The following is a 24,820-nucleotide window of genomic DNA, read 5'->3' on the forward strand; positions in this document are numbered from 1 at the left end:
ACCAAACCATGTGATCGAAATCCATCTTCGTGATCAGAATCAACATGTACTTCCTTTAAGTTTCTTCACTTTTCTTTGATTCTTAAAGCATCTACATGTGACCCAGTCACATCATGTAATGAGAATCTCATAATAGAAACTTAACAGAGTTAGATGGTGGACTTTTACCTAAAGAAGAGTCAAACTTCTTGACTTGATCAACCTTATGATCTTTCAGGTAAATAGGCAGCTTCGCAATCAATGCCCCTTCCTTTGGCAAGATAAACATATGGACTCTTTGGTAATGGTGTACTGGACTATCACAGACTTGCCTTTCTATTTACCATTTGGTCAACCGAGTTGACTATGGCCAATCCCTTTCCATTGGGACGCGAAAGATTTTCTGGATATCCAATGTTACCATTTTCAAAGTCCATAGAAGTTTGGGAAGTTGATCTTCTAATCAAATTTTCTTTACTGGTCCTCCAAATCATTGCTGATTCAGTAGCACCAAGCAAATAGATATGATCATTAAGGTTCATGTCATAGTCTGTTTCATAGTAGTCCCAAAGGAACTCACTATGTGACTTAGAAAGTGATTGAACATCCAACTTTCTCAATACTTTGACACCCAACTCTCCCAGCTTGTCAATATGTAACTTCATCTCTAAGATGTGATCACACATAGACCTTGCTTGCCATTAGGGCTTGAGTGACCTTGAACTTGTGGGTTAGGGAGAATAATTGGAGGAGGTGGAGGAAGAGAAGTATGACTTCCATGAGCCAAACTCGGGAAGTCATATTCATTAGGAAAGCTTGGTTTGGGAAGATCATTGTTGTCTAAACCAGACATCAACAATGGGAGAAATTCACGTAAAGTTGATTTAAGTCCTTAATATAACACCCTATATGATATATTAAGGCTAGGACCCAACAAACTATTTTATAACTTGGAAGAGGGATGCCGTAATCCAAGCTATAAAATATTTGAAGGTAGGTGAATGACGATTCACCAATTTCCACCAAGATAAACGAAATGTATTATTAGGTTTTAATTGGTTTTGAAACTCCTAGATTCTTTTGAGATTCATTGAACTTTTCAATGGCATGTTTCAATCTCGAGTGTGCCCTTCAGGTTTTGTGACTGGGATGCCGAGGATCACAAAACAAGGTGTGAAGTAACCATGCAAATATACTTGGTACCCTTAATATTTACCCCTCAATCGATGTGTCGGTTAACCACACGAGCTCCACCGATACTATGATAAATATTAAGTTACCCTTTGCCTACTTTGTTAAATCCAGGTTAGTGTGCCGGTTAACCACACACGCTCCACTAACGGTTTAAACAAAGTGCAAAGTGTAATTTCATGGATTAGCACCTTATTCACATTTTCCTAAGTAACTAAGATTGGGAATTTATAAAAAGTTTAGTTACTTAGTATTTATCATTAATACTTTTAATGAAGGGAGAATTATAGTCCTTGTCCTACCCGTTCGGCTAATGACCCTCCACCAGTCAAGGAAGCGGTGGGTGAGAGTGGACACCCATTAAACTGGCATTTTATAGGAAGTAACCTTATACCCCCCTTATAAACCGACTTCGTGAATGAGGCCTACTAACGGTAAGACTGACTTTACTCTTATACATATATATAAATATTATTAACTTATAATATTATAAAGTATAAGGGTTGAATTTTAACTTTTAAAATTCTAAGGGCTAACTTGGAATTAAAGTATTCATAAGTGAAAACTTTACAAATTCCAAAACTTGAGGGCAAGTTTTGAAAATATTAAAAACTAATTAATTCCACAACTTATGTGTTTAAAGTAGTTTTAATTAAAAAAAACTCTTCAAGTTCCATAACTTGAGGACAAGTTATGGAAGACTTTATACTAATAAAAGAATGTAACTTTTCTTTATTTTTGTAACTTGTGGAACTAATTAAGGTTACACATTTTATCATTTAATGAAGTGACTCTTGAACCTCCATAACTTGAGGACAAGTTATGGAGTCATAAAACCATTTAATGAGGACAAGACTCTTCATTTTTGTAACCATTGCCAACTTTTTATGAGTTTTATGAAACTTAAATGTGACTTTTCATATAACTTGAGGACAAGTTACAAAAACACATTTTAGAATCAACTCTTAGATTAAAATGGATTGAAAACACATAATCAATTAACTTTTCTATTAATCTAATAAACTCATATGAACAAAGATAATTCACATCAAATTTTTTCAAGTAATTAGCATAACTTTTAAACTAATACAATTCGATTTTTCAGCTAATTTTGCAAGTATAACAAGAAAACAAGCCTTGGCTCTGATACCACTGTTGGGTTTTGAGCATTCTAACACTCCTAAGTGTACATGCAACCCTAAATACCTTGGATCTATGTTTTCTCTATTATACATACAATTATGAACATCCAAGGTATTATCCTAATCTAGCATACAAAATAATAAATATAACAAGATAGAATACATACCTCTTTGATGTAGAATGTCTTCATGAAGCTTGAGTGCCTAGTACACCAAGTGTGACACCTCAAATGGTTCACACAACACCAAATGCACATGGAATGACTTGAGAGAAATGGAACACTCCTTGAAATCGTCTAGCCCTCATATTCACACATTAGTGCACGATTTCTTGAGCCATGAGATTCTTTTATATGGTGGCTATTAGGGTTACACCATGTAACTCATAACTTTACCCATTCCTTATGCTCCATGGATTTTAACCTCCATGGAGTATCCATGGGTCACCCCATGGACTTAGTACAACATAAAAAATCTTGGATCACAAGCCCACATATATAAGAATGAATGATTTACACAATCAACCCATATATTTAATTAGTCTCCTTTTGATCACTTAATTAATTCCAAATTAATTCTTGATCAATACTAATTAAATAACCTTATTAATATATTAGAACTTATAATATATTAACCAACCTTAAGTGTTATTTCTCTCATTATAGTCTATCCAAATGCGTGATGCCATGCAACCCAAATGGACCATGCCGGGTCGGGTCAAGTCTTACCAATTATACTTATCGACTTAGACATTAACCCAACATATAAGCCCTACGAAGGCCTAGCTAACCCTAGAAGAGACACAGCCAGACCACCCTTGTGCCTCCCATCTTCCAGCCGTCTTCCTCTCAACCCCGCATGTTCGGCCGCCACCCTGATTTCCCCTGTTTGCAGCCGCAAACGTTATTCCTCTGACCACCGGTGCTGCTAAACCCTTCTTCAGTCGAGTCGCAACCACTACTGTGCCGCTACTGGAGACGTGAGTGCGGCCCGCATGACCGCTGGAGACCGATGAATGGGACTCGTCCGCTGCTGTATGGTCGTGAGCGATCGGGAATCTCCGGGTAATGCCATCTACCACTGTTTCTTTCTTCCCCTTCGCTCTTCTCGGTGGATTGATGCCATATTCGGCTATTGTTGGCGCCGATGGGCCTATGGTCTCCATTTTTCTCGTTCCAGCCTCCTCAGCCGCCTAGCCGGTGGTCGAGGGTTGTGGTTTCGTGCCTGGATTAGACAAGTGGTGTTGTTGGAACCATGAGAAATCAGATGGAACTCATCCCTACCACCTGTTGCCGCCGTTTAGGAGCTGTTGCCCACTACTTCACGTTACCACCGCCACCGTACGCCACCAGGTGGATGGCTGGATCCATTGCAGGCATGAAAATATGTGTGTGCGTGTATTTCTGCTATGTGGGCGTGTGTGTATTTCGTTTGGCCAGAAAATCAAGAAAAACCACCGCCACCACCATGAGGTGTAAATTGTAAATTGTATTTGATGCCCGAAATAATAATAGAAAACTATAACCACCACCGTGAGGTGGTGGCTGCTGCCTCCTGCCGCCACCAGCCGCCGTGTTGGGTGGCGGTGTGCTTGTTATGTTGATTCGGCTGGGACGCTTGGACAAATAGGCCTAATAAACCCTAATGGGCCTGATAAACCTTGATTTGATAACAGGACTTGGTTTTGGGCCTATTGGGCTATGAATGGGTTGGAAACCCTAATTCGGATTTGGAAAACCCTAATTTTGGGATTATTGGTTTGGACTTATCGGGACCCGCATTTTGGACCATTGGAGTGAAGTGATGACTCAAGCCCGATTTCATTGTATGTTGGACTTAATGTATTAAGTCCTTAATGGGTTAAGTAGGATCACTTAACCATAATCGTCATTTTGTGTGAAAACCCTAATTTCAAATGGTCCTTAAGTTGGGCCTTTCTAAATGGTTGGGCCTTGATGATTATGAGATATTGGGCCATTGGAAATGCCAAATGTTTGGACTGGACTAAATGGTTGGGCCTTTAAAATAAGTCCATGTAGAGGTTTGGGCCCAATTTGGAAAATTGGGCCATATGTTGGGCCTTGGTTGATTATTGGGGTTTTGGGCCTCGAGGGTGTGAGTTTGGGCATTGGTTTTTGAACCAAGCTAGGCTAAGGGTAAAATGGTCCATTTACCTCGAGTGTAGATTTTATGGTTATGCATTTTAACCCAATTATTAATTGGGTGTCATTTTGATGTTGATAGTTCGGGAATCTGTCAACCAGCAATGGGAGTTTTATTTGCGGGACTTCAGTAGTGCCATGTGAGTCTCCTTACCATACCAATGGGTCTAAGGCACCAATGCCGGCCCATTTTATGATATGTGATACACTAGCTAAAGTTGTATTATGTGGCATGTTAGTTGGTTATATGATAGGGAGTATGCTAGTGATTATGTGGTATGCTAATTGATTATGTGGTACGTAATATGCTAGTGGTCTTCGTGATACTTAAATGGAAGACCTTAGGGGGTTCCCGGGGCACTTAGGTGTAAGACCTTGGAGAGTTTCCAAGGCATCCTTAGTTAAGACCATGTGGGGGTTCCCATGGCATTGGGCTAAGACCATGTGGGGGTTCCCATGGCACCCGGTGTAAGACAATTGGGGTTTCCAGGGTATCCTTATGTGTTTGCATGATTAACTTATATGTTGGTATGTATGGTTTGATTGGTAGTTAGTGAAGACCATGTGGGGGTTCCCATGGAAGTGGGCTAAGACCCTTGAGGGTTTCCAGGGCACCCGGTGTAAGACCTTGGAAGGTTTCCAGGGTTTCCCTATATGTTTATATGCATGGCTGGTGTAATTGATATGATTTACGTGAGTATGTGAATAAGACCTTGGAGGGTTTCCATGGGATCTTCAAATGTGTATATGCATGCTTATGCGATTGTTATGGTTTATGTAGCTGTTATAGCTGATATGGATTATGTGGTTATTTGGATTGTGTGGGGTATGCTCTGGAGGAATTCACTAAGCTTCGTGCTTACAGTTTTGTTTATGGTTTCAGGTATCATCGATTTGGAAAAGAATGGCTTGGATTGATCGCAATGCACACACCCATGGTTTCTGCAATGAATGATTTTGGCATAAACTCTGATAAATATTTTACTTAATAATGATTTGAAATGTTTGAAATAAATGGTATCAATGCTTTAGCTACATTTAAAAATGAACTTTTTACCCTTGATTTTTTGGTCGTTACAAGTTGGTATCAGAGCCTTGGTTTGAGGGATTCGAGCACACTCTCGGGTGTGTCTGGACTCAAACTGAGGACTTGGTATGAAAATTTTCAAAAGTAAAACCATTTTATAAAAAGAAGTTTGAAAAGAATTTGAAGAGAGAAAAAGACTTTGAAAGGATAAAGGTGTGTGATGCGAGTAATCAACCGAGCTCAAGTGAGTTTCCCCAGAATACCCATACATGTTACTTGTTATGAATTGATTAATGAATCTGAGAATCGCATGTTAGTTTGGGCTAGAGGAGATGCCTTTATATGTTGCACGAGCTGGTAGACTTGCATGCTAGTGCTGAGTAGTCAGCAATAGATTGGCCTGATATGTGATGCTTGTAGCCTTGGGAATACTTGATGTCATGCTAGAATGAGAATGATTATTGGTATGAGTAACTGCTACATGTATGCTTTTAAAATTGTACACGGTTAGGATCTTATAGCCTTAGAATAATAGATTTGGCCTTATTTCCTGTTCCTTGTTTGGTTGTGGTCCTAGGGTAGAGTCTATTACTTGACAGTCTATTAGATCCTGTTCTGTGTATAATTTGCATGCATAAGGCAGCCGGTAGTGAGGATGGATGGATGTGGACAGCGGGACTCGCGACATGTGGGCGGAATGTTCTATGATAGTTCTTTGGAGCGGAGTGCTACTGTACGAATGCTACTTTCTTTGTGCTTTGTGGAACTCTTGAGTGATGGGAGTCAGCTACTAAGTGGATATGACGATATCCAGGAGGTGGTTGGCTGGCATCATGGGGAGTTCTTCAGCAGCTGATGGCAGGGTGAGGTTGGGAACCTAGGGGAGCGTTGGAGGTGCTTAGGTGGATATTGTGTCGCTGTTTAGCATACATTTAATACATCATGGGAGTAAGTGACTTAGAGGACTCGGGACGATTCCAGAGGAAAGTATGGATAGGTGTGGAAGGTAGTATTGGGCCCGTACTAATGAAAGCACATGATCCATACTCGAATCGGGGAAAGTCTTGGAGAAGCTAAGAAACATGGGAAGAAGAATTCTTGGTTAAGATTGGACTATGGGGATAGCTGCTGTGCAAAATGCGGATGAGCACGCAAGGGGAAGGACTAGGGTTTGGTCCCGACTCCGGTGGTAAGCCGGTTAGCGGAAGGACTGTCAGGATTTTGAGATCGCCGTGGATCTCTCGTATCGGATGGCACGGGTTGATTGTGCATCATATTAAACTTTTTGTTGGATTAATGTCTAAGTTCATAACTATATTTGGTATGTACTTGACCCGACCCGGCATGGTCCATTTGGGTTGCACTTCACCGACACAATTTATATGGATAGTCTTTTGAGAATAGTATATTTATGATTTATATTAATATATTATAAGTTCTAATATATTAATATATAATAATATTATTTAATTAGTATTGATCAAGAATTAATTTATAATTAATTAAGTGATCAAAAGGAACTAATTAAATATGGACTCTTAGATATATATATGTGTAGTGGGCCAAGTTCATTTAGGTTGGGCTAAGTCTTCATGGATAGTCCATGGAGCTTTAACCCATGTATCCTAGCAAATGAAAGGTCATGGGTATTAGGGTTTAACCCTAATCCTCCACAATATATAAAGGGTCTTATGGTTCATGAAATTATGCTAGTGGCTAGTGTGGATACACTAAAGAGGGCAATAACCGATTTCATAGTGTGAGCCAAGTATCCATATTCTCTAAAGGTTTTCCAAGGAGGTTTGGAGATTTGTGATTCCACTTGAGGCTTCCACACTATTGGGGCTAAGCTCTTAAAGCTTGAAGAGATCAAGCTACATCCAAAGGTATGTCATCTAACTAGAACTTTGTAGTATAGGTGCTTCATAATATGCTAGTTAGGATGAAACCTTGGAATATTTAATATTTGCATGTATAATAGAGAAAACATAGATCCAAGGTTTATAGGGTTGCATGTACACCATATGAGTGTTAGAATGCTCAAAACCCAACAGTGGTATCAGAGCCATGGGTTGTTTTCTGTTATATTAATGCAAATGTTTGATTTTTAAAGTTGAAAAAAAAAGAAAAAAAAACATGAAGTTTGTCAAATTTTAAGATAGTTACTTGTTTTGTGAAAAACTAATTATTTGTAAAATTTGAATCATTTCCTATATGAGTTGAATTAGGTCAAATTTAGTAAAAGATAAAATGATATGATTATTTTATTAGTTTTAAAAGTTTGATCTAAATGTTTTAAGGAGTTACAAATTTTGTCATAAAATTTTGGAGCTCAAAAGTTTTTTTTTAAGTTGTGATCTTAAGTGTTTTGAAACCTCCATAAGTTATGGATATGAAAAGGTTTTAAAAAAATTTATTCAAAGTTTTTATGGAGTTACAAAATTTAGTGTTAATGTTTTAAAGAATTCCATAACTTATTCTTAAGTTATGGAACATGAAAAGTTTCATCATAAAACAAGCATTTAACTCCATAAGTTATGGATTACCAAAAGTGTTTATGTTTCCTTGATTTATGAGTTAGTTTAGATTAATGGAATTTTTTTTTGTGTTTTAGTTGTTTTCAATCCTAATTAATCTAGAGGTAGTTCATAAAATGTGTTTTTGTAACTTGTCCTCAAGTTACATAAAAGGTCACATTTATGAATCTTAAAACTCATAAAAGTGTCATAGGTTACATAAAAAAAATGAAGAGTATTTTTTATTAAATAGTATTATGACTCCATAACTTGTCCTCAAGTTATGGATGTTTAAGGATCACTTCTTTAAAAGTGTTATTAAAGAATAAGAGGTTACATAAAAAATGAAGAGTCTTCATTTTAATGAACCATTAAACTCATAAGTTATGAAATGAAGAGTTTTGAATAGTTTCAAAAACTTGCCCTCAAGTTTTGGAATTTGTAAAGTTTTCACTTATGAATCCTTTAATTCCAAGTTAAGCCCTTAGAATTTTAAAAGTTAAAATTCAACCCTTATACTTTATAATATTATAAGTTAATAATATTTATATATATGTATAAGAGTAAAGTCGTCTTACCATTAGTAGGCCTCATTCACGAAGTCGGTCTATAAGGGGGGTATAAGGTTACTGCCTATAAAATGGCAGTTTAATGGGTGTCCACTCTCACCCACCGCTTCCTTGACCGGTGGAGGGTCGTTAGCCGAACGGGTAGGACAAGGACTATAATTCTCCCTTCATTAAAAGTATTAATGATAAATACTATGTAACTAAACTCTTAATAATACCCAATCTTAGTTACTTAGAAAAATGTGAATTTGGCACATCGATTGAGGGGTAAATATTAAGGGTACCAAGTATATTTGCATGGTTATTCACACCTTGTTTTGTGATCCTCGGCATCCCAGTCACAAAACCTGAAGGGCACACTCGAGATTGAAACATGCCTTTGAAAAGTTCAATGAATTTCAAAAGAATCTAGGAGTTTAAAAAACAATTAAAACCTAATAATACATTTCGTTTATCTTGGTGGAAATTGGTGAATCGTTATTCACCTACCTTCAAATATTTTATAGCTTGGATTACGACATCCCTCTTCCAAGTTATAAAATAGTTTGTTGGGTCCTAGCCTTAATATTTCATATTGGGTGTTATATTAAGGACTTTAGATCAACTATCTTGAATATCTCCAAAAAAGATGTGTGTTTCAGACATCTATGATCCTCTTAAATCTCTTGGAACTTCACTTCCTCCACCTCCTTCAATTATTCTCCCTAACCCACAAGTTCAAGGTCACTCAAGCCCTATTGGCAAGCAAGGTCAATGTGTGATCGCATCTTGGAGATGAAGTCACATATTGACAAGCCGAGAGAGTTGGGTGTCAAACTCTTGAGAAAGTTCGTGGTTCAATCACTTTCTAAGTCATATAGTGAATTCCTTTGGGACTACTATGAAACAGAATATGACATGACCCTTAATGATCTTATCTATTTGCTTGGTGCTGCTTAATCAGCAATAATTTGGAGCACTGGGAGAGCAAATTTGATTAGTAGATCAACTTCCCAAACTACCATGGACATTGACAATGGTAACATTGGATATCTAGAAAAGCCTTCTCTTCCCAAGGAAAGGGATTGACCATAGTCAACTAGGTTGACCAAATGGTAAAGAGAAATGCTAAGTCTGCGATAGTCCCATGTACCATTCCCAAAGAGTCCCTATGTTTCTCTTGCCAAAGGAAGGGGCATTGATTGCGAAGCAGCCTATTTACCTGAAAGATCATAAGGTTGATCAAGTCAAGAAGATTGACTCTACTTCAGGTAAAGTCCACTATCTAACTCTATTAAGTTTCTATTATGAGATTCTTGTTACATGATGTGACTGGGTGACATGTTGATGTTTTAAGAATCAAAGAAAAGTGAAGAAACTTAAAGAAAGTATATGTTGATTCTGATCGCGAAGATCATCGCATGGTTCTCTCATCAGAATTTTGAGCTGTTGCTTAGGAGTTATGATATATTGCTTAGGAATAGATAACAACAAAGTTTTTCATGTGCTTTTGCACTGTAAGGATAGTTTTTCCGCAAAGTTTTTAAAATAAAAGAAAAAAAATTTGTTTTTATTTATTTTAAAATATCCTTACAATGGCATTTGTGAAAAGGAAAAAAAATTATTGCTTATATGATTCCATTAATAGCAAGAGTGGAAATATGAATTTGATTCTTTCATTTGTGGTAGTGTCTAAATTTTCCAAATAAGGAAAGATTCTCATCACCCAAGTTTCAGTTGGATAGAAACTTCGAATCATGCAAGTTGTATAGTATGATGAATGAGAACTTTCAAGCATTGGAAAATTAAGACTAATTACTTGTTCACATGGATGTGTGAGTCAAGTAAATGACTAAGGGATCGAGTACGCATTCTTGTGCACTGATCAAGCCCACCACAAATGTAACTTGAGTGATACATCTTAAAGAAGGTTTATTAACACTAGTGAAATGTAAGAGTAAAAGGTTTTCTACTCTTGTACATTTGAATTTGGTAAGTTGTGATGTTTTGGATAAAACAGAGACGAACTTAGGCCAATTGTGTTAAGTGTTTGTCTTGATTAGAATCCACACTATCTCTTGAATATTTGGAAAGAAAGTATTATAGGTCAAGGAGACAGTGGTAGTCTAAAAGATCCTGAAAGGGTTTCAAGAAGTAATCAAGAATAAAACCTGTATTTCATCACTAGCACACAACTAGAGGTTTATAACCTATCGTGTTGACATTTCTGTGCCCATTCCAGTTAAGTTGGCTATATATATTTGAGTTCTACATGTTCTCAATTGTTTGCATAGCTACTTGGAAGCAATGGTAGGCCCTTGTGCTGCTAGGTGGCAAGAGGTTAAGATTGCACAAGTTCAATCCATATGAGTTAGGATTTTTCACTAACCTAGTCTTGTGAGTATGGTTTGAAAAATTCACATGGATAAGAACACATACACCATAAAATCTAAGTGTCATAAGGTTTCTCTCCGATTCATGAAGTTGATGGTGAGGAAATTCTTTCAGTAAGTAGATTTTAAGTAGATAGCAATTGTGTATTTGCAGTTCTCAAAGTCGTTAGTGGAGCGTGCGTGGTTAACCGACACACTAACATGGACTTATGAGAAATGGCAAAGGTCTAAACAATTGAGACTATGATTACGACATCCCTTTTCATAGTTCTGAAATTGTTTAGACACACCTGTGAGCTATCTAAGATAAGGTGTATAATTTTGATAAAGCCTTATCAAAGCAATCTAGTATCAGAAATCTGAACTTTAGTATGAATGTCAATAAAGTATTGACTTCTAGAGGTCCAGCTGTTTTCTGGATACATGTCAAAGCTAGTGGGAGCATAAGTGTTATGCTAATAATCATCACGTTAGTGGGAGCATGATAATTATGATAAGTATTGCATATTAGCAATGTTAATTATAGAAAACAAAAGTTTCAATTCGTGAGGTTGCAGGGGTTGAAAAAGTTGTTTTGCTATAATTAAGGGAGAGGAAATTATACTTCATGTCAATTCTAAAAGGCTTAGAGTGGGATTTTAAGCTTAGATTGAGATTTTAATCATCTTTAGTCAAGAATATATATATATATATATATATATATATATATATATATATATATGAATTTCATGTTGAATTGGTTCAACATAAGGAAAAACTCTATATATTGTGTTCTCAAAATTCGATTATGATTACGGCATCCCTCTTCGTAGTCAAATTTTGGAAACACGGAAAATAAAAATATTGTAGCAAAAGACTGGTCTAGAATCATGTCTTTATGTGAGACATCATGAATCGTGTCCCATTTGCTTTGGGTACAAGATCGATTACATGTGCTATAATATTTATCCTTTCTGAATTTTCCAAATGCCTTGCGGCATTAAGGAGGAAAATGTCTAGATTTGGATATGACTAAAGTGATTAAGCAATTGTCTAGGACAATCTAAGGTTTACCAAAGATTGGTTGCTCAAGGACAGTTGGAAGTATACTGTTAATATTGGAAGGACCATATTGACATAGTTTGAAAAGAGGCAACTCTTGTTCAGAAGTGGTAGTCAAAATGAGAATATAGAGTTGTCTTCATAGGTGGAAGCAATATGTGTAAGGTTAAAGAAACTTAATGCAAGAAGCATGTTCAAAGCAATGCGCTTTGAATTTGAGACATCGTTTCCATGGAATTTCTCTCCATTGGAATACTCTGTAATGATTGTTGCCAAGTCTTTGTGGCTTTGTGCATAATCATTACAAGAAGAACAGTGCATATAAGTTTAAAATCTAAACACATTTCGATAAATGTTAGAAATTCTTACATTTACGACAAGGATTTTGAAGTGTGAAAAGAGAATCATTGAAATTATGTTCAATCGATCTAGTTCACAAAGTAAGGATCATAGATAAACATAGAGTGCTTATGGCAAAGCTATTGTTTAGAAAAACATAGTGTACATGCTTGGAGCATGGGACAACTAGTGTTTTTAATTCAGGTATAAAGTTGATAAAACCGAAACAATGAATAATGAGTAATCAGTATGGTGATAAATAAAAGTGGTCTATTTATATTCATAGGGTTTGATACCATATTTGATTCATTTATTCTTGTGTTTGACTTTGCATGTTTTGACTTCCATAATAACTAGGTTATTCTTCCGAAATGACTAAGTTATTCAAACCATCCATAGTCGGTCATATGTTGGAAGTAGATATGAATCAAGACTATCATGGGTTGGCTTGTAGAGGTCCAAGTTGGTGTACAAAGTTGTGCTACAACACTCATGAGTGCTCATAAGTTCTAAGTACTGGATTCAACCCCCGCTCATTTGAATCACTTCATGGATTTTATCACGAGTGATCATGAGACGATAATATCTTATAATCTTCAAACCTAGAGATATGAGTTGTTACTATGAGTTGGTTGTACATTGATTGCACGAAAACGCATTTGGTAACTCGATGTTATAAAACGTGCCTTTGTGTATGATTCAACAAGTAGTAGAAGAAGCCATATGAGTTGAAGTTTATCCATTCCTTTTACCTTCGGGATAAAAGCGATATTTGTGGGCCCCTAGATGATTTAGTGATGACACATGTGAGTGCTTGGCCAATCCAGGACTGATTTGATTTGTTCAATCAGTCAGTCATCATAAATCGGAAATCGGGAAACAACAAATGGACAGAGAGAATGATTGATAATCCATGTCTCGGTCCATATGATATCTAGAATGGAGGAATATATGATCCGTTATCTAATGGACAAGTCATTGACAAAGGTTAGAGTTCATTGACAAGATCAGAGTTCGACAGCGACTTTAAGTGCTACGATTTCCAGTTGGTTTTTGAAGTCATACTCAATAATAGTTTTAGACTTATCCAAGTGGGAGACTGTTGGATTAATGTCTAAGTTCATAACTATATTTCGTATGTACTTGACCCGACCCGACATGGTCCATTTGGGTTGCACTTCACCGACACAATTTATATGGATAGTCTTTTGAGAATAGTATATTTATGATTTATATTAATATATTATAAGTTCTAATATATTAATATATAATCATATTATTTAATTAGTATTGATCAAGAATTAATTTATAATTAATTAAGTGATCAAAAGGAACTAATTAAATATGGACTCTTAGATATATATATATATATATATATATATATATATATATATATATGTATATATATATATATATATATATATATATATATATATATGTGTGTGTATGTGTGTGTAGTGGGCCAAGTTCATTTAGGTTGGGCTAAGTCTTCATGGATAGTCCATGGAGCTTTAACCCATGGATCCTAGGAAATGAAAGGTCATGGGTATTATGGTTTAACCATAATCCTCCACACTATATAAAGGGTCTTATGGTTCATGAAATTATGCTAGTGGCTAGTGTGGATACACTAAAGAGGGCAATAACCGATTTCATAGTGTGAGCCAAGTATCCATATTGTCTAAAGGTTTTCCAAGGTGTTTTTGGTGATTTGTGATTCCACTTGAGGCTTCCACACTATTGGGGCTAAGCTGTTAAAGCTTGAAGACATCAAGCTACATCAAAAGGTATGTCATCTAACTAGAACTTTGTAGTATAGGTGGTTCATAATATGCTAGTTAGGATGAAACCTTGGAATATTTAATATTTGCATGTATAATAGAGAAAACATAGATCCAAGGTTTATAGGGTTGCATGTACACCATAGGAGTGTTAGAATTCTCAAAACCCAACACTTTTGGGATTGGAGACTATGTCTTGGGGATGGTTAGTAGTCCGGTATAGAGCATAGGTTGCTCCAATAATTGCAGTTCAACTGTTGACGATTGAGCTGGTGAGTGTGCCAGGGTGCGAGACCCTGAATGATATGATTTCTAGAGCTCAAGAGCAGGGATTGATTTGGAGCACATTGGGAAGAGGGGATCAGATTAGTTCAGGTACATACATTGGAGGGTCCCGGAAAGGTACCCAAGGGTTCGAGTCAGTTGTGAGAGGCCAACTAGGCCGAGTTTAGTGTGGTACTTGCAGGAAATTGCACGAGGGAGTTTTCGTTTCGAGGGTTTTAGTAAGTGATTCTCTGGGTTTGTTTCCCTGCTTGTGTTTGGATTATACCTTCAAGCATTGTCATATGTCATTTGTATACCCCGAGTTACGGGGTGGTTAGTGAGGGTCGTTTCCCTTTTTTCTGGTTGGGAGCGTTTAATGTTATTTGGGTCTATGGTCGAGATCGGTTCAAGGACATGAGGCAGAAGGTCTACGGACAGGATTGGCGACTCGACCATTATGCTTGGGTCGGCTTTTGGAAGTGCTAGGGGAAGTGGTTTACTGTTGGGGCTTTGGTCTGGGCATCAACTATTTTGATTTCAAGATATAGGTGTGACATCATTTCAAGGCGTTTGAGATTATTAGTCTCGTTAGGATTCGGGAGGTGTTTGTCTGATCTTCAGGAGTTATGTGGTCTTTGGGGTTTGGGCCGGTTATAGAACATCGCACAGACAAGAAACAGGTTGTCAGCAGTTGGTTATTAAAGAGTAAGAAGGATTGGGAATCCTTCAACTCTCAGGTATTGCGAAGACTTAGTCGCGTCTAAGTGGGGGAGAATCGCGTAGGTATTCAGGTGAGGGACAGATATGAGACCGGGATGGGTTTCTCATCCCCATCGAGGAAAATGGCGGCCAAAGTGGCTATTTGGTTTAAGAGTTGTGTGAGTTTGGAGTTTGGAAAACTCCCCATCATATGAATCACGCCTCATTCATGCTTGATAGCAAAATTTGGGGAATCAAGTTGGGGTTCTGGTCACGGATTGAGTTCAGTTTGGGTGTGTTGCTGTTAGGGCGAAAGTGTTGTAAGACTATGGGGGTTCCGTAGCATTCACTAGCAGCCAGATGGTGTGGGAAGTGTTGTAAGACTACGGTGGTTCTGTAGCACTCACTAGCAGCCAGATGGTGCGGGAAGTGTTGTAAGACTACGGGGGTTCCGTAGCATTCACAAGCGGTCAAATACTGTGTAAAGTGTTGTAAGTCTGTGGGTATAGCCGTAGCATTCACGGATTTGTTCAGATGACTTAGGCCAGGGCGGGCTAGTTCGTAATGTTTTGAGTAGGTCGCAACAAAATTGGAATAAGGAGTCGGTAGGTTGAAGGAGACCGGGTATGGTGTAAGACAACAATTAATCTGGTAGCATTCACCTTTTGTGTTGGATTCAATGGCGACAGGTTGCCAGCCTATCATGATCGGATGGATCAAATGGATGGAAGGATCCATGAGTGGCTGTATAGGTAGGGCAGTTACTGTCATATGAGGTATCCTTCGGGGATCATGTTGGATTGTTGTAGGTGTGTTTCTGGCTCAGTGATCGGGTAGGTGTCTGGTGATTCGGAAAGTTGGCAGATAAGTTGGGACCAGGGAGGTCCCGATTGTTCTTCAAGAAAGCAACTATGTGGCAACAAGAGGAGTTGGAGCGACTTCAGTGATTTGGGGTCCATATGTGGAATTGCTTTTTTTTTCGGTAGCTGCAGCTGACCGCTGATTTTGCACTTTAGGAAGCCTCAAGGTATTACGAGTGGGAAGTATTCTAGTTAGGCTGGTTCTTATGGAATCAGTTAGATGATGATTCGATGTGGGCAGTTTGTGAGGGAAACAGACCATCTCGAGACTACATATCTCAGACGGAGTAGAAGCAACCATGCTTCAAGGAATTCGTTCATCTTCCGGTTTTAGAACCCTGCGGGGTCGGTTTTGGTTGCCTTGGAGAGGCTATGATATGCTTATGGTTTGTGACCATGTCGTCCAAGTTGTCCGGCGTGTAAGGGATGGTAAGGGATGATTTCGAGGACACAATCTAATTTAAGTGGGGGAGAGTTGTAACATCTGTTTATTAAATAAATAAATAGGTAAAATTGATGAACGAATAGTCGCCCTAAATCCATATTATTTAGTGGGGTGTTGGTTTTGGGAAGCCAAATGTTATAAATCGGATTATTCGGGTGTTAAAATGTAATTTTGGGATTTATTTTGAAAAGGTTTTGGAGGCTAAAGGGCTATTGGGTAAGTATTAGATTTAATTTGTAAAGGATTTCAGGAGGCTGGGCTAAAAAGGTAAAATTCGAACTTAATTAGTAAAGGTTTTAAGGGGCAGGGTTTAAATGGTAAATATTGGATTAAGTTTGAAAGAAAATGTTATGGGGAGGGTCTATTATTGTCATTATGGCAATATGTTTGTGTGTCGAGTATATAAGCCCTACAAAACCCTAGCTTACCCTAGAGGAGACACAGACGCACCACCCTTATGCCTCCCATCTTCCAGCCGTCATCCTCTCAACCCCCCATCTTCGGCCGCCACCCTTATTTCCCCTGTTTGCGGCCGCAAACGTTATTCCTCCGATCACTGGTGTCACTAAAACCTCCTTCCGTCGAGTCGCAACCGCCACTGTGCCGCTACCGGAGACGTGAGTGCGACCCGCATGACCGTAGGAGACCGATGAATGGGACTCGCCCGCTGCTGTGTGGTCGTGAGCGACCAGGAATCTCCAGGTAATGCCATCTACCACCGTTTTTTTCTTCCCCTTCGCTCTTCTCGATGGATTGATCCCACGTTCGGCAGTTGTTGGCACCGATGGGCCTATGGTCTCCGTTTTGCTCGTTCCAGCCGCCTAGCCGGTGGTCGAGGGTTGTGGTTTCGTGCCTGGATTAGACGAGTGGTGTTGTTGGAACCATGAGAAATCGGATGGAACCATCCCCACCGCCTGCTGCCGCCGTTTCGCAGCTGCTGCCCACTGGTTCGTGTCACCACCGCCACCGTACGCCACTAGGTGGGTGACTGAATCGATTGCAAGCATGAAAATGTATGTGTGCGTGTATTTCTGCTATGTGGGTGTGTGTGTGTGTTTCGTTTGGCCAGAAAATCAAGAAAAGCCACCGCCACCACCGTGTACCCCCACCGGCCACCATAAGGGTAGCTGTGTGTGTATGTTTATATTAGTGTGTGTGTGTGTCCGTTATTGAGTTGTAAATTGTATATGATGCCCGAAATAATAATAGAAAACTATAACCACCACCGTGAGGTGGTGGTTGCCGCCTCCTGCCGCCATCGGCCGCCGTGTTGGGTGGTGATGCGACCTTGTCTTCTTTCTTCGATTTGCTCTCCAGTCTGATATAAGGAGGTATCTACAAGGTCACACGAAAGAACAGCCGTCAGCCGCTTTCCGGGAGGAGGCTCCCGGAAGAACGCTCCGACGGTCAAGTTAGATAGGTTTTTGGTGTTTTCAGGTGATTGCTCTTAGAGAAGATGGCTTACCTTTAGGGCTTCTGAGTCCTCCCTTTTATACGTAGCGATCCTGGTCGTTCGTACGGGACAGGATCGCTTTTAGGGGACAAGGTCAGAGGTGCTGATTAGAGGGTTATGCGTCTCTTTATGTCATAGTACTGCCATTGGCTCCGGCGGTAATACTCTGACCATCTGCCTTGTCTCTTGACCGTATCATTTGTCTTGATGCTGGAAGCGTTTCTGGCTGGCGCGAGCCTTTTGCCGAGGTGCCCTGCTCTTAGGGGCGCTGGCGGGCGCTGAGCCAGCTCCTCTTAACTCGACCGGGGCGCCAGGTATCTTGGGCGGCCGTGACTCTTCCGTGCCGACTTAGGCACGTCATCAAGTCCCCCAGTCCAGTAGCCGTAGCGTTGTGCTGTTAGATACGACGTTCTAGGCTTGATTACTTTACACGTGCTGCTTCCCTGTTCGTTTGCCGTTTCGATTTTAATGGCGACGTGACCGCTCCTGATGGCTGGCGGTTACGTCAGCATGTCAGACATTTTGAATATCCCGCCCTTTCCGTTTCCTTATAAAGGCACTTATCATGCCTTCTTATCTACGTTTCCTCTTTCTTTCTTTTCTTCTTCCTCAACTCCATTTTCTCTCTTTTCTTTCCATGGCGAGTCCCCCAGGCATCGTGCCCTCTGCCTCTGAGTATTCATTTCTCGAAACCACCTATGGCGTCACTTCTCTTGATGGTGTGCGGTTTCCGTCACCAGGTTCTTCCATCTTTTCACCCCCTCCCGGAAAAGTCGACATCTACCAGAAAACCCTAGATGCCGGCACTTCGTCTTCCTTTGACCGATTTCCAAGAGGACGTGCTCCAGAAAGACGGTTGCAGCATTCAAATGCTAACCCCCAACGCTGTAAACAAAGTTGTTGCTTTTGAGATGATTTGTCGGGCTAACGGTTATCTTCCTGATTACTTTGTGTTTAAATACTTCTTCCGGTTCTGTTGCACCGGCGATAAGTTCACGTTTTCCGTTCGCCGAGGAGGACATAACCTAGTGCCCGACGGCCAGACACCCAACAATTGGCAAGATCGGTGGCTTTGGGTCAATTAGGGCTTAGTGGGTAGCGGACGTTACCATGCCAAAAATTTTGCTGATACTACCCCAAAACTCTTTCCCCACAACCAGGGCGTGGCTGATTTGCTCAAGAGCATCCAAGTGTCCCATGAGGACTACTCTGAGGCCCTTCTCTCCGGTGTGGGAATGAGTCTGTCTTGGAGACGTCGTGGTAAAATGGCCGTTTTCTTCCTCGTCATGGATGGTAAGTGTTTGCATACTTGGTTTGTTTATCACTGTTAGGGTTTTATTATCTGAATATCTTCCCTTTTTTATTTTCCTTGGTGCCTCATATTTCCCAGGCAACGAGTCTCCTTTGTCTATGGATGAAGTGCTTCGGAAATGCTACAGGGGCAAACTGCAGTATCGGGAAGTAGATTTAATCGATCGTCTTCCTCCCCCTCGCCGTTTGGACCAGCTTGCTCTTACTGCTGCTATGCCAACTCCTGCGACGACAAGTGAGGGTCCGCCGTCTGCCGGGACGGATCATCTTGCATTTCGCCCACTCTCCTCCGTTATGCCCTTAGGTGGTGCTCACACTACTTCGACCGAGGGTGACGAGGACAGCAAATATGGCGCCATTGCTGATTTTCGGCGACTCCAGGCCAAACGGAAGGCCGTTCTGGCCATGGGTGAAACTGTGAGTGGTGCACTTAACGTCGCCAAGCGAGTTCTGACCAGGCACAGCTTTTCTCGCCTTCTAAGCTCGATATCTTCGTCACCGGCACCCGTGGTCATTATCCCTGATGATGATGTTCAACAGTCTGAAGGGATGGATGAGGCACACAAACAGCCCATAGATCCTGTTTCAGTTGTTCCCCCTGTTACTACCAGTTCTTCTCCTCCACAGGACCTTCGTGGCCCGGATCCCACTCCTGTTTCTCCCATCAAGAACATAGGTGGAGGTTCTTCAGGACCTTCTCCTTTTGTCCTCTCATGGAATCTTCACAATGAGACTCGTCTCTCCATTCGCACTAATGCTTTAGAGTTTACCCGACATGCCTTTACTCCTGCCACTGCTGCTGACATGGAAGCTATGGGTAGTCCTGCCCTATCCCATAACATGTCATGTGTCGCAGCGCAAGCCATGTTCTACCTTGTTTCCCGGGCCCGGCGCATTCAGACGCTCAACGAGATGGAAACTGTGCATGCCGGTTGTGGGGCCCGTGTAACTGAGTTGGAGCAGCGCATTTCAGAACTTACTAGGGATCTGCAGCGTGTAGAGCAAATGTATCAACTTCTGGCTTCTGAGAAAACTACGGTGGAGGAACTCAGGGCTAGTTTGGAGGCCAAAGTTGACTCTCTTTCTCAGGTTAACGAGGGCTTAATGATTCAGGTTGAAAGTCTTGAACATGACGCAGCCGATCGTGACAGGGTAGTTGCTGACTTGCAGTCAACTGTAAGTGCTACACAGCGTGATCTGAACTGGTTATTACAGGTGGGTTGTGGACAAGCTAATTGAGCATCCGGAGTTTACGCAGCGTGATCGTGACAGGGTAGTTGCTGACTTGCGGGTTGTGGACAAGCTAATTGAGCATCCGGAGTTTACGGGGGTAGTGAGCTTGATTCGTCACACCGCCTTTGTTTCCAGAGCGGAATCTGTACGTGCTGCTCAGGCTTCTGCTGGTCACCCAGGTCTTGTGGATACCCCCGTTGCTGGCCCCGCTACTAGTGTGAATGAGGCTCTCCTAGCATTTCCTAGTATGGATCATGCTTCATTGTTGGGCCTAGGTGATTTGGACATACAGGGGGTTCGTGATCTTTGTGCCTTCTCTGGTTCCGACGGTACTCCCGAAGGTGTGATGGAGGGCAACGATGGGATTGATAAGAGCAATGTTAGTGGTGGTGTGGGTGTTGAAAATGATGGTGGTGGTGGTTCTGGTGATGATTTGGATGCCAATGTTTGTTTGGGTGATGAGCATGATGATGTAGTTCCTGAGACGGATCGTGTTGATGATATTGTTGAGGATGCTGGTGACTTGGAAGATGTTGTTGTGTGTGGAGGTGATGTTGCTAATGCTGGAGGGAATGAAGATGACGGCGATGGTATGATGTAGGTTTCGTGTGCTACCATATGGGGCGTGAAAAATTCTTGTTTGATTGTTATTTTGATGTTTTGTGTCTTGAACTCTTGTATGTGGTTACTTTGTCTTTTGTGTGTTGGTGATATTATCCTTGCTGTGACATTTGATGTTATGTGTTTACTACCCCTATGTCGTTGGTTGTTTAATTTATTAATGGTTTAGGGCCACGCACTAAGCGATTGACCTTATGCTGCATAATGGTGATGCCTCAATTAATTCGACGCACTAAGCGTCCGCACGGGCCAGCGTGTCGAGCCCTATGTGCGTTGGTCATAAGGCTTAATACTCTAAGTATTAAGGCTGAATGCACTGGGTTTGTAATATACTGTATTTAATACACTAAGTATTATTGTTGAATGCACTAAGCATTATAATTTAATGTGCTAAATTTTTTTGACTTAAATGCACTAAGCATTACGCGCGTTAATCATTAACAATTCAGTACACTGAGTACAAATTTCATCATTTTAATTGTTTAGATTTCTACACTGAGTAGAAGGCTTTACACATTGGGCATCGAAACCTTCTTTAGCGCTTACCCTCCTGGGTTTTGACATTGGCTTTTTGCGTTTTGACGCTTGAACTATCTGACCATGCTTGCTCTAACTTCGTTGCTTTCTTCTGGGGGCTTTCTTCTAGAAGTAGAATTTCCTCAAATTCCTTGCGTTCCACGTTCTTGGGATCTGCCTTCCTTCCATTATTTCTAGTGTATACGCCCTATTCTAGTTTTCTTCTATAACCTTGTATGGACCCTCCCACACGGGTCCTAGCTTACCCTGAGGCTGAGACCGACTTGCCTCATTATTTCTTAGTACATACTCTCCTATTTTAAATGCTTTTTCCTTGACTCTTTGATTGTAGTATCTTTCTGTCGTGCGTTTGTATGCCGCCTGGCGTATGCTTGCCTTCTCTTTCTTTTCTTCGAGAATATCTAGGCATAGTCTCAGGTCTCGAGAATTGGCTTCTTCATCAGTATGGCTTGTCCTTAGCGTCCCTATCATCAGCTCTGCTGGGAGCATTGCCTCCGCTCCGTACGTCAAGCTGAATGGTGTCTCCTGCATTCCTGTTCACGGGGTGGTCCTGTACGACCATAGCACTGTCGGTATCTCTTCCGCACAGTTTCCTTTGGACTTTCCTAACCACTTCTTAATCCCGTTCACAATGGTTCTATTGGATACTTCCGTCTGTCTGTTTGCTTGTGGGTGTGCCACTGATGTGAATTGTTGATTTATCCCCTTGCTGGCGCACCACTCCTTGAACGGGTTTTACGCAAACTGAAGCCCATTGTCACTTATCAACGTTTTAGGTGTACCGAACCTAGTCATGATATTCTTCCAGACAAACTTGATCATGTGCCTACCTGTTATGCACGCCAATGGTTCTGCTTCGATTCATTTCGTAAAATAGTCCACAGCCACAACCATATATTTTAACCATCCTGGTGCTTCTGGGAATGGCCCCACAATGTTTATTCCCCACTGATAGAATGGCCAAGGAGTGGATATATTGGATAAGGGCGTTAGAGGATTCGCCTGGACCGCGGAGAATGCTTCGCACTCTCCGCATGCTTTTGTCAGCTCTGCTGCATCTTGGTGTACGGTGGGCTAGTAGATCCCCATACGGAGTACCTTTCTTGTTAGAGCCCATGCACCCACATGTGCGCCTACTTGTCCTGCATGTGCTTCCCGCAACGCCTCTTTTCCTTTGGTCTCGTCCACGAATCTTAGCCATGGTGTTGTGAACCCCTTTTGGTATAGTTCCCCCTCAATTAGGGCGTATGAAGGTTCTTTTATGCGTATTCTTCTGGCTTCGTCATGACTACCGGGTAGGACGCCTTGTTGTAGGTAATCTATTAGTGGGGTCATCCAGGTGGGTCCCGCTATCATGAGTGCGCCTACCTTCCGTTCCTCTATGCTCCTTTCCTTGAGCACTTCAACCAAAACCTTCTTTGATAAATGGTCAAAACATGTCGACGCTAGTTTGCTTAGGGCGTTTGCTCTCCTATTCTCACTCCTTGGGATTTGCTTGATAGTGAACTCCTTAAAAGATTTGGTGAGCTATCGCACTGTCTTAACATATCTTTCCATCATCTTGTCTCTTGTTTCGAAGCTTCCGTTAACCTAGTTGGCAGCCAACGTTGAATCTGTTAGCGCGGCTACGGCCTCCGCCCCCATTTGTATGGCTAGGCGTAAACTGGCCAGCAATGCCTCGTACTCTGCCGCATTGTTTGAGGTGTGGAAGTCGAAACATAGGGCATACGTAACCTCTTCTCCTTCCAGGCTGGTCAAGATTAGGCCAGCCCCCGAGCCTTCCCTGTTGGACGCTCCATCGGTGTAAAACGTCCATTTTCTGTTTCCTTCTGAAATTTCTTTTACCGCCATGATTCCTTCTTTGGTTACATCTCCTTCTCCTGGGACTTCAAGCAGAAAATCTGCCAGCGCCTGTCCTTTGATGCTTGTCCTTGGCCGGTAGCTGATATCATGTTCACCCAATTCGATCGCCCATTTTGCAAGTCTTCCTGAGGTTTCGGGCTTGAGAAAGATTTTCTTAATCAGGCAATTCGTCAGGACCTCTATTTGGTGGGCCTGAAAGTATCATCTTAACTGTCTCGCGGCATAGATCAGCGCTAGCACCAGCTTTTCTAGGGTGGGGTAGTTAAGTTCAGGGCCTTGTAGCACTCTGCTCACGAAATACACTGGCTTCTGTTCCCATTCTCTTTCCACGACTAATACAGAGGATATGGCTTCGGCTGAGGTTGAGAGGTATACCTGCAACACTTCTCCCAGAATGGGGCTAGCTAACGTGGGTAGTTTGTGTAAGGCTTCCTTGATCCCTTGGAGTGCTACCTCTGCCTCCGTCGTCCCCCGAAAATTACTTTTCTCGATACATCCTTTCAATGTATTAAATAGCGGCATCGCCTTTTCTGCTGACTTTGAGATGAACCTACTGAGCACCGTGATCTTCCCATTCAAGTCTTGCGCGTCCCTCAGAGTGCTTGGGGGTGGCGTTTCCGTTATCTCGTCCACTTTCGCTGGGTTGGGCTGGATGCCTTGTCTGGTATCATAGTATCCTAAGAACTGACCTTCCTCCACTCCAAACGTGCACTTTCATTGGTTCAACTTCATCCTTGCTTTCTCCAATGTTTTGAAAGTCTCTTCGATATCCCGCAACATCTTTGCTTCATTCTCACTTTTAATGACCATATCCTCGACGTATACTTCGATGTTCCTCCCAATCTGGCTTGAGAATATGGATTCGACCAGGCGTTGGTATGTTGCCCCCGCATTTTTTAAACCAAAAGGCATTTTGGTATAGTAAAACGTGCCATGGTCGGTGTAGAAGGCTGTTCTCTCCTCGTCGTCCTTACTCATCTGGATCTGGTGTTACCCTTTATACGCATCTAGAAAACATTTTAGTTTGAAACCCTGTAGTGATTCTACCTTCTGGTCGATTTCTGGGAGAGGGTAGAAATCTTTGGGGCATGCCTTGTTAAGGTCGGAGAAATCTATGCACATGCGCCAAGATCCATCGTGCTTTCGTACCATGACAGGGTTGGCTAACCAAGTTGGGAAGACCGCTTCCCTCAGGATTCCCGCCTTAGTCAGTTTAGCCACCTCCGCGTTGATCGCCCTATTACAATCTCCCCCTGGACCCTCTTTTTCTGTTTAAATTCCTATGTACCCGGTTTAATCATAATTTTCTGTTCAATGATTTGCCGGTCGACACCTACCATGTATGTGGGTGTCCACGCAAATACGTGCTTGTATCGTCTGAGGAGATCAACGAGTGCTCGCCTGGTGTGCCGTGG

General features: G+C 41.2%; 2 protein-coding genes across 2 annotated transcripts; both read right to left on the minus strand.

Annotated features, from left to right (window-relative positions):
• Window positions 1-21,734: 21,734 nt before the first annotated feature.
• On the minus strand, window positions 21,735-22,073 carry LOC145127373 (uncharacterized). The gene has a single exon (XM_079062587.1). It carries the CDS (start codon window positions 22,071-22,073, stop codon window positions 21,735-21,737), a length of 339 nt encoding a protein of 112 aa, XP_078918713.1.
• A 1,059-nt stretch (window positions 22,074-23,132) lies between these two features.
• Window positions 23,133-23,927, minus strand: LOC145127374 (uncharacterized). The gene is made up of 2 exons (XM_079062588.1): window positions 23,646-23,927; window positions 23,133-23,543 (listed from the first exon to the last, which is right to left on the minus strand). Exons 1-2 carry the CDS (start codon window positions 23,925-23,927, stop codon window positions 23,133-23,135), a joined length of 693 nt encoding a protein of 230 aa, XP_078918714.1.
• Window positions 23,928-24,820: the final 893 nt, after the last annotated feature.

Source organism: Lactuca virosa, chromosome 7 (genome assembly GCF_052849685.1).
Source record: "Lactuca virosa cultivar CGN04683 chromosome 7, Lactuca_virosa_CGN04683_v6, whole genome shotgun sequence".
Classification (NCBI taxonomy): Eukaryota; Viridiplantae; Streptophyta; class Magnoliopsida; order Asterales; family Asteraceae; genus Lactuca; species Lactuca virosa.

Bases quoted from the DNA above. Each gene is read 5' to 3' on its own strand.
- LOC145127373 (XM_079062587.1), bottom strand. From the start codon at position 22,073: ATGCAGGAGACACCATTCAGCTTGACGTACGGAGCGGAGGCAATGCTC.
- LOC145127374 (XM_079062588.1), bottom strand. From the start codon at position 23,927: ATGCCGCTATTTAATACATTGAAAGGATGTATCGAGAAAAGTAATTTT. The intron at 23,544-23,645 runs GTGCTAGCGCTG...ATCTTTCTCAAG, and splicing joins ACCCCACCCTAGAAAAGCTG to CCCGAAACCTCAGGAAGACT.